Below are 15,776 nucleotides of genomic sequence, written 5' to 3' on the forward strand. Positions count from 1 at the left end.
GGAAGCTGAGAAGTCAGTCTCTGCACCACCAACACCACCCTCTCAGTGGCCCCTTGACACCCTGTCCTGAGCATCACTGCCCTGGGAGGTCACGGGCCACGTCAGCTTAATAATGTGGGTCTTTAGCTTATGAGCTCTAAACTAGATTGCACGAATGCTCAAGACAACTCCAGGGGAAGCAGAAAGATAATTAAGCTTCCAATTCTAAAACCAGCCCGTGCTTGGTGTCTCATAGCCCTGCGGTAGGGGTGGGTTCAAACTTTTCATGTCGGTTATTTTGTTTATCTGGACTGTGACAATGTGGAACAGGTACCGTGCCCATTTTACAGATGTGGAGACTGGGGCTCAGCAAGATGGATGGAATCCCAGAGCTGCCAAGCACTAGGTGGTCCAGGGCCAGGGTGGTGGGAGGGTGGCCGCCAGCTTGGAGATATCAGAGGGCTCAGGCCTCCCTCCCACTGGTGGCTGCTACAGCTTCACCACCAAGAGTGGCTCCTGCTCCCTAGACTCCAGTTATCTGGGGCCCTGGGGTAACTGGCCAAAATGGGAGGGGGCTTCCATTTGTTCACACTGTCTCATGTTCTGAGTCTACCAAGACTCAGAAATGTTGCTGTCCCTCGGTCCAGGCTGGCCACCAGATCTGGAAATGGCCATCTGGTGGCTCTATTTCACAGCTCGGGCGAGGGGGTCATTAGTGAGACCCACGTTGCTGGGCTTGGGAGAACGTGGACACCCCTCAGTGGGGAGCGTTTCAGAGGCAGGGCCCAGAGCTGGCTCCCCGTCCCCAGGGCCCTGCCTGGGGCCTGATCCACGGTGAGTGACAGTGGACAAAAGTGCCTGCTTACCAGGGAAACCGGGGCAGGGGCAGCTGGGGATCTGGGGCGAGCACCGGTCCCCGGAGCGACCAGACGGCCCTGTCTGTGCTCCTCCATCACACAAGCAGACGCTGCACTCCCTTCCCGGGTCTGAGCAGCCCGAGGTGGAGACGGCAGCAGCCTGCCCCACGCCGCCCTCTAAGGACCTCCTCCAGCCCCACGTTCTAATCCGGCACACGGCGAAGGACAGGACCCTGGTGGTACCGACACCGCAGACGGACATCTCGCAGCCCCGGGTTCCCACCCTGCGCTGGTGCGGGGAGCCCGCCGTGCACGCACTACCACGTGCCGCTGAGCCGCGGGCCAGACGCTCACCTCGTACAGCAAACAGCCCAGAGACCAGATGTCGGACTTGAAGTTGTAGCCGTTCTCGTGGATCCTCTCCGGTGACATGTAGTACGGCGTCCCCACTGAAACACAGCAAGGCGGGGTGTTACGCTCTATGCAGGGACAGGACGCATGGCGGAGGGGGGCAGGGGAGAGACCTGGCCTCGGTCTCGCTGGACCCTGGGCAGCCCCCTCTCCCTCTCCTCCTGTCCCCTCCTCTCAAATGAGGTTCCCACGCTGGTAGGATATTAAAAGCTCCCAAGGATGGGGACCCACCCAGACCTCAGAATCATTTCGGGGGCCGGGCAGCTGGAGATCGGTGTTTCTGCCAACTGCCCAGGGGAGGGGGATGCAGCGTCCAGTCTCTGGCAAGCAACCAATCAATGTCCTCTAAGGCAACTGCCTGAATCCGGGAAGAGTCCGCTAAAGCTCTCAACAATGAGGAGAAAACCACTGTTAACGCTGACCAAGCAAGTCACATGTGTTAGCTCACGTGTGTTCCTAACAGTCCCACGAGGAGGCATCCCCATAGTACAGATGGGGAAACTGAGGCTCAGAAAAGCAGTGAGACTGAGGTTCAAACCCACATCTTCAGGCTCCAGAAACTGAGCTCTTAGCCACCCCCTTGGCTGGCACTGATTAGCACATCAGACTTGGGATTGGCCGAGATTTCTTAACCAGGACAAAAAAGACACTAATCCTCGGAGAAAAGATTGATAATTTGGACTTCATTAAATTAGGAACTTCAGTTCACCTAGAGACTGTTCTGAAAGTCAGAAGGCGAGCTGCAGAGGGGGAGAAGGCAGTGTCAACACACACACCCAACGATGGCCTTCTATATAGAATGTACTCAAAAACGTCTATAAATCAGTAAGTAAAAGACAAACACCCCCTCCCTCAAATTAGGAACAGACTTGAAGGGGCACTTCGCAAAAGAGAATCCCCAAGTGGCCAATAAGCACACGGAATGATGCGATTCTCCTCACCCTCACTGGGACAATGCACATTAAAGCACAGTGGGTTACTACCCCCACCCACCTGGACTCTACAGTTGAAAAGATTGACAGACACCAAGGTTGGTCATGTGCAGAGCAACTGGAACCCTCTGCACTGCTGATGGGGACGGAAAATGGTACAACCACCTTAGAAAACCATCTGGCAGTATCTACTACAGCTGAACACTGCCGACACTGTAACCCAGCAATTCCACTGCTAGTATAGGCCCGAGAGAAGTGAGCTCTTCTGTCCATCAAAAGACACGCTCGAGAATGTGCAGACGGGCTTTATCCACAATAGCCAGAAACTGGAAACAGATGTCAACCAACAATAGAAAATGGTTAACGATAACAATTTGATAAATTGATAATGTGGTCTATTCGTGCAGTGGAATACTAGGCAGCGATGAAAAAGAACCAACCTCAGGTACACGCAACAGAATGGACCAATCTCACAGACATAAAGTTGAGTGAAAGCAGCCAGGCACAAGAGCACATACTATTTGATGCCATTTTTGTCAAGAACAGGAAAAACTACTCTGTGGGCGTAGAGATCAGGAAGGGCTCAAGGGAGCTTTACCGTATGTACCACATCTTAAAAAGTGAAAAAGAAAAAGGGTTTTCATGGTGAGGATGGGGCCCTCCTGCCAAGAGCAAAGCAGAAGGACCGTGGGGATTCTCTTTGTGGTCCCTCTTCTTCCCCCCAGGAAAGGCTGACACTTCAGGAAACCGTGGAAGGGTGAGCCCTGCCCTTCCAGTGCCTGCAAGGCTGTCTCCAGGCAGAGGGGGCACACTTTTGAAGCTGCGGACCTGTGCAAAGATGGGAGGATTTCCTGAGAGGGAGTGAGCTCCCCATCACCAGAGGCATGCCAGCTGCAGCAGAGGGGCTGATTTGGCAGGGCCGGGGTGGGGCCCAGGAATCTGATTTGTAACCAGAGATTCTGCGCTCAGTCCTTTTGGAGGATGATTGTTCTGGAGGCTCTAGGACCAGATTTTAAAGGTCCCCCATGCAAAGGACCTTTTCACTGGCCTGGAGAGACCATGTGGATGTGACAGTGGCTGCTGCTGTTCTGACCAGAGTCTGTGCAAGGAGCTGGCTGGAGTCCAGCGTGGCAGGGGCTGAGCCTGAGATGTGGCTTATGACCCTAGGGAGGAGCGACATCCAGCACCACAGAAACACGAGAGACCCTGGGAGGAGACCAGGCCGTTTGCTGAGCCGGACTCAGAGAACAACGAGTGCCCCAAAGCAGGGCCCAGATTTCAGAAATTCATGGGCCAAAGACGTTTCAAGGAGAATACGGAGTGGGGAACAATTCTGCCAAGTAAGGGTGTTTAAAAACCACAAAACGCCAACGACCATTTAGTGTCACTCTTATTTTAAAAAGAAAAGACGGTTTAACACCGGAACAAGTAGAACACTCATCATCTCAAAATCAAGGACAGTCCTTTACGTTGAAAAGGTTTGAAAACTTGATCTTCTTGTTTTCCTCATCTCAATGGAGATGGATGAGAAACTGTCAGGCCCGACAGGGAGAGGCTGTGACAGTGCTGGAAAGCCCTGCTCTGGGCCTGAGGCAGGACACTGGCACCGAAGCAGCCCAGTGCCCGGGACCAGCTCACAGTGGGAGCTGCTAAGCCAGCTACTCATGCAGTCAACGCGTCATCCCCAAGTTATCAGATGGCAGGTCAATATTAAGTCTTTTATCTTGCAGCCTAACGCACTGTTTCCTTAACTGATGGCTGCCCAGTAGGGACTCCCCGATTACTGCTTTCTCAGGACACCAAGCACCCTTCAACGGCAATAATCCCTCAACAAGGACAGCAGCCATCACTTAAATACAGGCTCTGAGAAACGTCTCACCCTACATGCATACCTGATGGCTGAAATCAGGCGGCTAACTGCTAGTCGGCAGAAAGAGCTGTCAGTCACCGTAGGAACCCCTGGGATGCTATAAGCAAATTGTGACTTCCAGTGGCAACGCCTTGTACGGGTTGGTCACGAGGGAGCAAAAGGAAAATGAACGGCCAAGTGTGAAACGGATGACTTGTCACATCCAGACCCCAGGATGGAATCCAAACACCTCTCAGTTAACAGCAGGAGCCCACACCAAGCTGTAAGCGATTCTAGCCCCCAGGGGTGGTGGATGGACGGGCCTAGAGGCGGGAACTGTCTCCCACACTGGTCAACCACGTGGGGCTGAGGGAGGACACAGAGAGAGGGTGGGGAGGATGGAGGTCGGAGGCCCTGTCCTCAGTGAGGGACAGCAGTGTCCACTGTCTGGCTGCACTGCACCCCTAAGACCCTGGCCACGCCCCTCCTGGCTGGGGGTGCAGGCTGCTGACACTGCTCCCCACAAGTCTTGTCCTCTGCTTCTCTGAGATCCACCTGGGCCTTGACAGGAGGGCCTTGGGGGACAGATGGCCTGCACAGTGGCCAGCCTTTGGCCGGGGCCCATCTGAAAGTGAAGGTGTTGAGTGCCCAGCCCCCCTGCTCGAGACCGCTTGCACCGGCCACTCCAGCCCCACCCCCAGCCTGCTCTCAATTCACCTCTGTGCCTTGGCACATGCTGTTCCCTCTGCCTCCTGGTGAGCTCCTTTAAGGTCCAGTATAACTGCCCCTGCCCTGGCCAGGGGGAGCCAGCCTCAGGGAGGCCTGGACACTTGGTTTGTCCCTCTATTCTGTCACCACTGTCTCCCTCTGCTGGGCTCCAGATCCCCGCCTCAGCCCTGCTTGTGGTGAAAGCCTTGGGGCACATGGGGAGAGAAAGGTTAGGGAGCGCCACCCCCCCATCCCCTCCACGCTCCACTCCAACCTCCTACCTCTTCACTGCTCCTTCTGCTTCTACCTGTTGCCACTGGTGGAAGGGAAAAAAGGCCAACATCCAAATGTAATATGGACTTTCTTCTAAGATGCCAGTGATGCAGATGCCATCCGTCCATCAGTCTGTCCATCCATCTGTCTATCCATCCATCCACCATCCACCCATTCCTTTTCCATCTATCCATAATCATCCATCTACTGTCTGCTCATCTATCCAACCATTCATTAGTCCATCCATCCCTCCTCCACCCATCCATTATCCATCCATCATCCACCCATCCCTCCATGTGTCTATCCATCCGTCATTCATCCATTCCTCCATCCATCCATAATCGTACATCTATCATTTGCTCATTTATCTATCCATTCATCAGTCCATCCAACCCTCTTCCATCCGTTCATAATTGTCCATCCATTGTCCACCCATCCATCCATCCATCTGCGTCCAATGTTAACTGAGCCCTGATGTTGTGCTGGGCCCTGCCAGGAGTGGGCCCATCAGGAGCTAGTGAGTTGCCTGGCCCAGGAAATGTCCAGAAGGAGCCAGGTGATCAAGGCAAGGCTGGACTGATCAGCGGCTACAGCCTAATCACCTGGAGGAGCTTGTTAAAAATCTAGCTCCCCCACCCAACCCCAGACCTGTGGGATCAGAATCTCCAGGGCTGGACCTCGGATACCTGCATCTCTCACAAGCTCGGGGGAGATTCTGATGCGTGACACAGTCTGAGAAGGGGCTGTGCAAAGCCTCACCGCCTGTCATTCTTTCAGATGCTCAGAAACATCCGTGGAGCAAATGAATTTATGAAGTGTTAACTGAGCGAAGTTTGGCCTGTCCCTGCCGGGCACTGGGTCCCCGTGTCCTGGCCTCCAGGCAAATTCTCCAGTCCCCAGACCCCAGAAGGGGCTGCTCCCCCTTGGTCTGTGAGTCTTAAAGTTGGGGCACTCTACCTTATTGGAGGGGTCTTCAACTTGTGCAAGGGGCATACAAAGCTGCAGGGGGTGAACTCAGCCCCTCTCCGTTTTGCCAGCCTTCCCTGGGAATAAGTCTGTAAAACCACATTTTATACCGACAACAAATACCCAAGCATAATGAAGCATAATGCGCAACTCGTATGAGTTTTAAAGATAGAATGAGAGACTTCAAACAAGTTCCAAGCTTGCAGCGGGCCCCCTGGAGGATGTGTCCCAAAACCCCAGGGGAGTGGTCTTTCTGTGCAAGAGTGGGAGAAGCTGGCAAGAGGAGGTGCCCTGAAGGCCACGCCCGGGGCCTGGCCCCTTGTCCTGCCCCACGGGGAGCCCTGGGGGCACCACCAGCCAGCAAAGCAGCAGCACAGCCTCACGGAGCTGCTGAGACGCAGAGCGGAACACAGCCTGGGTCTCGAATCCCCTTCCTGCAGTCTCCCCATCAGATCCTGGCTGGGAGCTCTGCCCCCACCCTCGCTCTGCCCCCACCCTCGCTCCTCGCAGTGGGGGACCAGCTCTGCACATGAGAGAGGAGCCTAACAAACTCTGACCTTCCCTGAGTCTTTACCTAGAACTCCCCGATTTCAAACCGGGCGGATACCAGAGGCGAACGCGGGACCTCAAAGTGGGAGGCTGATTAAAGGGGCCCTGCGTCCCCGAGATGAGCCGCTCCTGTCAAAACAAACTTTGCCGTGTTTGGAAATGCTCGCGGTGTTTGAAACATGTTCATTAGATATGAAAAGGCAGAGATTTCCCATGAGGGGGAGGCTGGCCTTGTGGGTTGCGCTTCTTCCCCAGATGGTGGTTTGGAAAATGGCTGGAGAATGTGGTGTCCTTGCCCACATCCATCCACCGGGCGGGACCTGGGGCCGGGCGTCTGCGCCCTGTAGGGAATCCTGATGGCACTGGGTTGGACTCATGGTCCCTGGGGTCCCCCGCTCCACCTTGTGGAGCCTCGGTTTCCCTCTCTGGAAAATGGGGATGGTACAACCTACCGCACACGGGCGTGCGGGGTGAAGGGCTCCAGGAAGGCTCCTCTGCCCACAGACCCCGGAGGGAGAGGAGGGGAGGATGGGAGGGTAAGAACAAAGGGCAGTGAAGACCAGATTCTGGAACCCGGCGCCTTCCTTTGTGCTGGGCTGTGTGATCCGCATTTTCCCCTCATCATGACCCGGTCCTATGAAACTCCCTCCCTGCCCCAACATCCAATCAGGCCCCACATCCCGAGGGACCTCCCCTCCCCTCTGTCACTCCATCGCTTGCCTGGACGACTGACTGGCTCAGCCCCTTGCTGTCCTGCCCACTCCCACCAGTCCTCCACCCCAAGGCAGGGGTCCTGCTCTGCCCCGGTGCCCGACGGGCTCCTCGCCCCCTAAGGAGAAAGGCCGGGTCCTCAGCCTGGCATTCGGGCCTCTCCAGATTCTCCCTGCTCCCCCCGAATACTGGATCTTTGGGCAGCAACACACACACACCCACCCCTACCAGGATCACCTGTGTCACCACTTATTATCAAGTCCTCCTTAAATTAACTACCAGCCGACCCCATGCTGGGCCACACACCGCCCTCGGGAGAAGCAGCCATGTTGAAAAAACACTGTACTTCTATCAGCATTGACTAATTTCAGATTATTTACATCATACGAACGTCTGCCTATTTCTGGTTCCCACACTGAGTATCTCTAACAGATGTGAAGATCAGGTAGCTCAATTCTGTGATTCTACGCGGCACTGTGTATTTTCCAGGTATCAGGGTCTCTTCCAAGACGGCTCAGGGAGGCTCAGACAGGAAACTGGCACCTGGCCACGCCTCGCCCTCGCCCGCCACGCGGCTCTGGCTGGAACACCCCGCCTGGCATCGCAAAGGTGCCCGCCTCCATGTGCCTGGGCTTTCCCACCCCCAGGGTGGCTGGGCACTAAACGAGGTAACACCTGGGATGTGACTATTAGAACACGGCTGGTTCACGGTGAAGACCTAAATGGATTCTCCCCCCAGGCTGTAAGTTCCAGAGGGCAGGGGCCTTCCCTGTGAGCGGCTGGGGGCTGGCACAAATCCTTCTTGAGTGAATGAACGAACAAACAGACGAGCTGTAGTTTGCATCCTGGACCCGGATCGACTCCTCATTTGCTTTCCCCTTGAGACCCTTCCCTTCCCTTTCTGGCGTCAGCTCGTGTCGTTCTAGTGGTTTGTGCCCCTGAAAATGCCAGGGACACAGGAGACAAGCCAGGTGCCTCTCGCCAGCCAGGTGTGACCTTCCATGACCTCCCACCCAGGTGTCGGCACCCAGAACCTGGCATCTACCTGCTGAAGCAGGTTTTCTGGGGCAATTGTTCCCAGGGGTCCTGGGCTGCTGGGACGGGGCATGGGGAGGCCCAGGGACGCATCTGCACGGTGCTCTGTGCCCACACTGATGGGGTCCCCAGGGGTGCCTGGCTGCGAGGACCATCTGTCCACACAGCAAACGTTCCACAGGGCCCACTAGCACAGGCGTGGGGCATGCTCATGGGAGTGCCAGCTCCAACCTCCTCCCCTGTGGCCCGGGACAAGCCCCCAGGTCCCACGCGGCCCACGGCTGTGAGGTTGGATGGGCTGGGTGATCCTGCACCAGAGAGTTCGTCAGGACCCCAGCCCGCTTCCCAGTGCACTGTGGGCTGGCGCCCAGAGAGGAGCCGACACCTGAGGGGCTCCAGTCCCTGCGTGCCAGGTGACCACAGGGATGTACTATCACGTCTCTGAGCCTCAGTTTCTTCATCTGTCAAATGGAGATAACAAGCCTTGTTGGGAGGACTTTTGAAGAGCAAAATGGTTTTCAAACATTTTTTAAGCCTTGTCTTCTTTGCTAGCTCACCTCTTGGTGAGCTCAGCGATTACAGAAAACTGGAGTAAAGGGCAGCCCTGGAGGGGCTGAGGCAGCCCAGGCCCCCAGTGGACACTGGGCTCCTCGGCGCAGTTCAGGTCGGAGCCCAGCACCGTGCCGGCACACAGTGGGCCCTCAGGAGAGAGTTCTACCCGTCCTCACACCACGCCACCCTGGGACTGACTGTGTCTGTCTCCCCACCAGTCTGGGGGCCTCTGAAAGCAGAGAAGGCTGCATAGTCTCACACCCCCTGTGCCAGCCCAGGGCCAGGGCAGTTGGCTCAGAAGTGATGCCCCGTGGCTAGACCGGGGTTGGCGGCCTGGGATACCAGCAAGCCCTGACTGCTGTACCTGAATGGGGGTCACCCCCGACTGGACCTGTTCCCCCAGCCCCTGAGAGGTGGGGTGGGGCCCTGCACAGGCCCCGGGTGTGAGCCGGCCTCACCTCTCGCCCCTGGTCCCAGCCCGCAGCCGCCCTGTCACCGCTGCTGAGCAGGGCCTGCTCTCCCAGCCCCACAATTTGTCTTGCAGCTGCTGCCGTCGCTTGGAGCGAGACACTTGCTTGTAGCTTGTGAGCTGTGTATAGGCAAATCTTTCATTTTTCCTTCATTACGACGGCGTGTACTGTCACTTAATTTTTATGTATGCAATCCTTCCTGACAAATATGATCTGCTGCCTGGTAATTCGTCTGACGCTCATTCTGTTCCCTGCTCTAATTACGGCTCCGAGTCCTGACACCGAGGCAGCCGCTCTGCCACCGCTGGGTACCGCACCTGTCAGCCTGGCCATGGCATGACTAATGCCCTTTCATGCCAGCCTCGTGTTAGCAAATACAGAGGCGGGGAGGGGGCGGGGGGAGGGAGAGGCAGGAGGAGATGGGATTTGCATAAGTTCTGCCATGGGTCAGCAGCCTCCAGAGATGAGGCGGTTGCCAGGGCAACGCGGCTGCCACCACAGCATCCCCACATAGTAGGTGCGCAGAGAGGTGGCAGATGCATAATTCACACCCGTGCACAGGGTGTGAAGGAGCCCCCACCCCCTGCATCCTTCCTGAGTCACGAGACAACGCAATTAGTTCAATCTCTTGCCCGGCCGAATGTGTGTGCAAGACTTAATCAGCTGTTTGCAAAACCTCGCTGGGGAAAGGGGGTCTTTCTCCTGCAGCCTGGTGACTTCAGGTTCTGGGCTTCGGCTCTGTGTGTCAGCAGCGCGGAGCCCAGCCCTCGGTTCTGGGAGCGTGTCCTGGCAGCCGGGCCTCACCGAGCCCCCGTGCAGGCCTCTCAGCTGGGTGGGTGTCCCCTGGACTTGGGCACACGGCCCCAGGAGGGCTCCTTCCACCCACCACGGGGCTGGTCAGCCGCTCAGAGGCGTCAGCAAGAGCCTGGCTTCCTCGGGAGGCCTTTTCCCAGGTTCCAATTCCTTCTCATTAATATAATAAGTGCACCAGTCCAAGTCGATCAACTCACGCTGTCGGCCGAGCCCGTATTTCTGCCCGCTCCTAATGATGTGATCCTAACTGGCTCTGATGAGCGCCGCAGACTTTTCCCCAGCGGTCAAGCGGGGCTGGGACCTGACTGACAGGGGACAGGAGGCAGTGGCTTTCACTCTTCTCTTGAATGGTTTCCCTTGAATTTCTGGCCTTTTCGAAGCTCTTAAATCAGAGGTAAACCGTCCCAACTGACCGACACACTGATTTTCACAACGATAAGGGTCTGAGGGGACCGAGAAAGATACGGCTTCCTCCCAGGCACGAGGAGTCGGTGGCCGGGCTCCCAAAGGAGACTCGGCTTTACCTTCCAAGGCCCGACCCAGGTCTGGAGGAGGCCTGGGCCCTACAACGAGAGCCTGCGTCTGAGGCCTGGCTCTGCTGCTCCTGGTTCAGAGAATCACTCAAGCTCCCTGGAGTTCAGATTCCGCGTTTGCACAAAGGAAGGATCCTACAGACCCGCAGGGCTATTTGAGGTGCGAATGAAGCGTCAGAAACTCACGGGGTGGCGAGTCCTTGCACATCCTCTCCTTCTGAGCTAACATAAGAGCCACAACGTGCCAGCTCCTAAGGAGGCCGGGCCAGGTGTCCTCAAGGGTCAGACGGGGACGAGAGATTCAAAACTACAACCACAACTACACGCACACCCACACGCTCACGCACTCACTCCTATAAGAAGCTTGGCGCTGTGACCTCTGGAGTGAGCACGTTTCTCCGACCGTGTGCTGCGCCCCAGGAGCCTCTAAGCCATCGAGACCTGTATGAACAGTGACAGTTTCCACCAGGAAAGTGAGTCTTCCAGAAAGCACCTCGCCGTCACCAGACGATGCCGTGTACTCACAGCATGCCGCAGGCACTCGGGGGCGGGCATGGAAGACACGCCAGCTGGGGCCGCGGAGTGGGGCGGGGACGGGGGAGAACACAGTGGTTCTCCAGGGCGGCGGCCAGCCTGTGCCCGGGGCCCTGCTCCCCGCTGTGGACTGGGGCAGCTCGAGGGAGGGGAGCCCCAGGAGCACCTTCCCCTGCGAACAGCGCCTCCAAGGGCCGGGAACGGGCTCCGGGAAAGGGGATGCCCTGCCCACCTCTGTGAAATGTTCCCACACGGCCCTGCTTAGACGCTGATACGCCTTGTAATGCGCAGGGGACCCTATTCTGCGTTCCACTGGGGGGCTTGCTGGTTTCTACATTCTAATGAAATGTAAAATTCTCCATTGCCCATCATTCTAAGTTTCACATTCAGTTGCATGCCCGGCACATGAACTCGCCACTGCTTCTCGTGACCTGAAATGCACATCTGACCACGTCTCTCCGCGCGTCCAGCCCTTCAGCGCTCCCGCACTCTGGGATGGCGGCCGCCCACTGAGCATGGCACTCAAGGCCCCGCCCGCCTTCCCTGCCACCCAAGGTCCCTCAGACCCTGCTCTCTAGCCCACCCCGTGCCCTCCCTCCTGCCCCCCCAGCTCCTATGCATTCTCTCCTCACAGTTCAGCTACAATGTCACCTCCTACTCGGCCCCCACAGCTTGAAAACTTCCTGCTTAAAGGCCAAAACCTGGAAACAGCTCCAATGTCCCCCGGCAGGAGGCCGGGTGCCCCCCATACAACGGAACACAACACAGCAAAGAGAAGGATGGAACGACAGCCATGGCAATGACAGAGCCCACCTCCCCACTCCATGGCAGAGGCTCGGTCACCCTCTCCTGGAAGGGACGTGAAGCGGCCCGAGGATGCAGGGAAGCCCCGACCAGGGCTCGTCGGCCTCGGTTTACTCCCCTCCGGGTCACTGTTCTAAGGAGGTGAGTAGAGACTGGGGTTCACAAAGGCACTTTCCTGCACTAACTAACCAAAGGCACCGTGGGGACAATGTTCACATCTGCCCCACGGTCACATAGGACGGGGGCTGCTGGGGCGTGGACAGCCCCCTTACCTAGGGAGTGGGCCGCTGTGGTCTCGGAACTGAAGAAGCGGCCCAGGCCGAGGTCACCGAGCTTCACAACGCCCGTGGCCGTGATGAACACGTTGGCAGGCTTGATATCTGCAGGGGGAGAAGAAGGCGGTTGGTGGGGGATCAGAGGCTGGGGTGGGTGAGGAGGGACAGGAGGGAGGAGGAGGCCTGGGGTTGGGCCTTCAGGTGGCCAGCCCTCCATCCTGCTCCCTCAGGGTGAGGCCCCGGCCCTGGCTCTGCCCAGCTGCGGGACCTCAGGAAACTCAGCCTCAGTTTCCTCACCTGTAAAATGGGTCTAACTTTACCTACTTCACAGGGCTGCTGTGAGGTCTAGGAGGGCAGGGGTTTTGTGCTGTTGTTCCCTCTTTTACAGCTCTATCCTGCACCTAGCATAGCACCTTGAACACGGCAGACACTGATAAATACAGGTGGAATGAATGAATGGAGGAATCAGTGAAGTAACCTACATAAAGCTCCTAGCCCCCTGCCTCGCACTCAGCAGGCTCCTTCCTCACAACTCAGGATGATGCCAACTTTCAGAAACACTCTGTAGGTGTCACATCTCCTTTGCCCAGCCACCTCCTACTAAGACATCAAAGTCCATATTAAAAATGCCGTTTTCTGGGATGCTTCCCCTGCCCTCCCAGGCAGAGCGGGCGGCAGGACTAGAACTGGCCATGACTGGGCCGCCTCCCCGGCCAGGCCCTTCACCCCATCCTTGCTGCAACCCTCTCTGTGCTGGCCCCGGGCTGGTGCTGGGCGCTGGAGATGATGTACTGAGTGTGGCCCCTGTTCCCGGAGGCCCATGGAACTGTCTGGCACTGGGTGCCCCCACCACGGGGCACAAGGGGTGTGTGTGCAGTTGAGCCCCGCGCCTCGCACACGCCCATTCTCTGACCCTGCTCAGGACAGGCCAGACACTCGACACCCCCCTGTGTGGGGAACACAAAGTGGTCCGACTGCCTCGTGCATGTCCCCTGAGGGGCCAGGGGGATCCGAGGGGAAAGCTGGGTCCCGGGGCCCAGGGGCACCTGGCCCCCCGCTGGCTCCGGCCCTGCATGGGGGTGCGGCACGTACCTCGGTGCATCACCCTTCGGGAATGCATGTGCTCCACGGCGCTGCACAGCTGCACGAAGTACTTCCACACCGTCCTCTCGGGAATGAGCCGCTTCTGTTTCTTGAAGTACTGCGGGGGACAGAGAGACGACAGGCCTAGGTGACCGGCCGAGAGGAGGGCGGCCACAGGGTACTGCCCGCGTCCTGTCCCGGCCGGCGCCTGGCACGGGGCGGGAGGTCAGGCTGCTGAACAAGCAGGAACCGTGGAACGCAGGGCGCTGTGTTCACATCTCCGTTTTGGCCCAAATCGCCCTCCGCGGTCATCTGTCCACCCCACCCGGCGGGCTCCCTGAGGGCGGGTGGGGCAGGCCTGGCCCACAGTGCATGTCCTGGGCGGCGTGGCTGAGTGGCTGCCTGGACCATATCTTGAAGGCTTTCTCAATCACCGTTTTTCTGGAACTTTCTGGACACATGTCCATCTCCTCCCACTGGCGTGGACGCTCTCTGCCCCCAGCCCAGGCTGGCCCAGGACAGTGGCACCCAAGACACGCCTGGTGGTTAAACCACAGCTGCCCCACCTCCTCAGGTGGCAAATCTCAGCACACGTGATCGTTAACAAACGCGGCAAGAACCTCAGGAAATGGGCGTGACATTCTCAAAGGCGTCCCAGTTTCAACAGGCATGAATCTATTTCACTTCCTGAAAAAACATTTAATGCTCCAGAAAATAAAACAAAACAAAAACCACCCAGGCTGCACTGTAAGTAACCAAAGGTCCTGGAGGGAGTAAACTGGGAACATGTGTTTATCCACAGTTCAGATCAACACCCCCCGGGGGCTCCTGCGAGCCAGGCCTGTGGTGGTGATGGTGGGGGTAATGACTCACACACCAGTAACTTGCGTACCAGGTTTCTGTTGAGGAGCTTTTCGCTTCAAGGGACCATCTTCTCCCAAAGCAGCCAGAGGCGAAGTCATGGGCCCATTTGTCAGGGCAGCCGCTCTGGCACAGGGAAGACGGGGACGGACCCAGGAGGCAGTCCTGGCCCGGGAAGGGGCATGGAGTGGAAGATAGCACCTCAGCTAACATCTGCTCAGCACCTGCCACGTGCAGACACTCTGCGGGGCCCTAAGCAGGGATGACTGCACCCATTTTACAGATGAGGAAACTGAGGGCCACACAGTGGCTGGTAAGGGGCAGAGTCACAGCTCAACCCCAGGCCTTCCACCTAAGGAGCCCAAGCTCTTAGTCCACTTCTGACACCAGTAACCACCTCATGAGGGATGGAGCTCAGAGAGGTTCAGGAACCTGCCCAAGGCCACCCAGCTGCAGCAGCAGAGCTGAGATTGGATCCAGGCACCTCCAGCGGTGGGACGGTCACTGGCCTGGCACTAAAGCCCCGTGAGGCTCTTCCGAGGCTCCATCCCGGGAGAGGGACCTCACAGGTCAGCTGCCCCAGGCTCCCGGCACAGACCCCGCAGCACAGGACCCCCACTCCCCGCAGGCCACCCCAGGCCTCCGAGGTGGGCCAGGCTGGAGTGTTATTTTCGCTGTAATGTTAGTTAATGCTCATTACAGCATTTAAGCAGGGACACGCACGGCTGTGAGGGGTGATTTTGTAAATGTCACGTCCTGTAGGCGCCGTGTGGCATTTAGTGGGAAGGCGCAGAGTCTCTGGTGGGTTTCGGGACGGCGGCAGCTCCCGGCTTCACCGTCTGTCGTAAATAATGCCGGCACCGTGGCCATGGTGGCCCTGCTTGGCCCCTGAGGCCATGGGCCCTTGGGACACAGGGCCTGCTGGTCAGCAGCCTCCCAGGCCAGCCTGGTGGGGCAGCCACAGTGTGGCCCCAGGCTGGGGCCCCGGCAAGGCCCCTGTTCCCCTCGAAACCCAGAGGCAGCCGGAAAGCGGGGAAGGCCAGGGAAACCAAGCTCCTACCAAGCCCCAGGCACTGTGCAGGGTGCATTACAGATGGGGAAACTGAGGCACAGGGACCCGCCCACGGTCATCCAGCGGGCGTGTCTGACTCCAGGCCCAGGGTCTCTCTCCCGCCCTGCCCTGCCTCTCCCTCTTGTGGGGGGCAGTGCCCAGCCGGGCTGTGCAGGGGAAGGGCCTGGAGCCGCAGCAGAGGGAACAGGCACAAGCCGGGGGAGGGGAGGGGTGAGGGGCGAGCGGCCAGGTGACCACGGCGGGGGGGAGGCGCCGTGCCAGGTGAAGAGGAGGCAGCTCAGAGACAGGACGGCCTGAGGCGCCGGGAAGCCAGGCTGCCGCCGCAGACACCCAGTGGGTGACCGACCTGACCCTGAGCCAGTGTTGGCCTCGGGGAAGCCAGGGAAGGGGCGCAGGGTGAAGGGGAGGGGGGACAGGCAGGCAAACACCCCACTCCAGGCCAGGCACTGGGTGCTGGACACCCACATGCCTCCCTCCTCTCTTTTGGCTGAAGGAGCCTCCCTGGGCCT

The 15,776-nt window shown here is 58.1% G+C and overlaps 1 protein-coding gene across 3 annotated transcripts in view; it reads right to left on the reverse strand.

The window, feature by feature from the left end:
• NEK6 (NIMA related kinase 6) overlaps positions 1-15,776 on the reverse strand; it is an 88,776-nt gene that overhangs the window by 12,189 nt on the left and 60,811 nt on the right. For all 3 annotated transcript variants that reach the window (XM_087419116.1, XM_087419115.1, XM_004423434.3), the window contains exons 6-8: positions 13,344-13,452; positions 12,249-12,356; positions 1,191-1,285 (exon numbers count right to left, since the gene is read on the reverse strand). In XM_087419116.1, the coding sequence (XP_087275242.1) occupies positions 1,191-1,285; positions 12,249-12,356; positions 13,344-13,452 (312 nt within the window). The remainder of the gene's footprint in view (positions 1-1,190; positions 1,286-12,248; positions 12,357-13,343; positions 13,453-15,776) is intronic.

This window comes from Ceratotherium simum, chromosome 29 (genome assembly GCF_057802395.1).
Source record: "Ceratotherium simum simum isolate JZ-2026a chromosome 29, ASM5780239v1, whole genome shotgun sequence".
In the NCBI taxonomy this organism is placed as follows: Eukaryota; Metazoa; Chordata; class Mammalia; order Perissodactyla; family Rhinocerotidae; genus Ceratotherium; species Ceratotherium simum.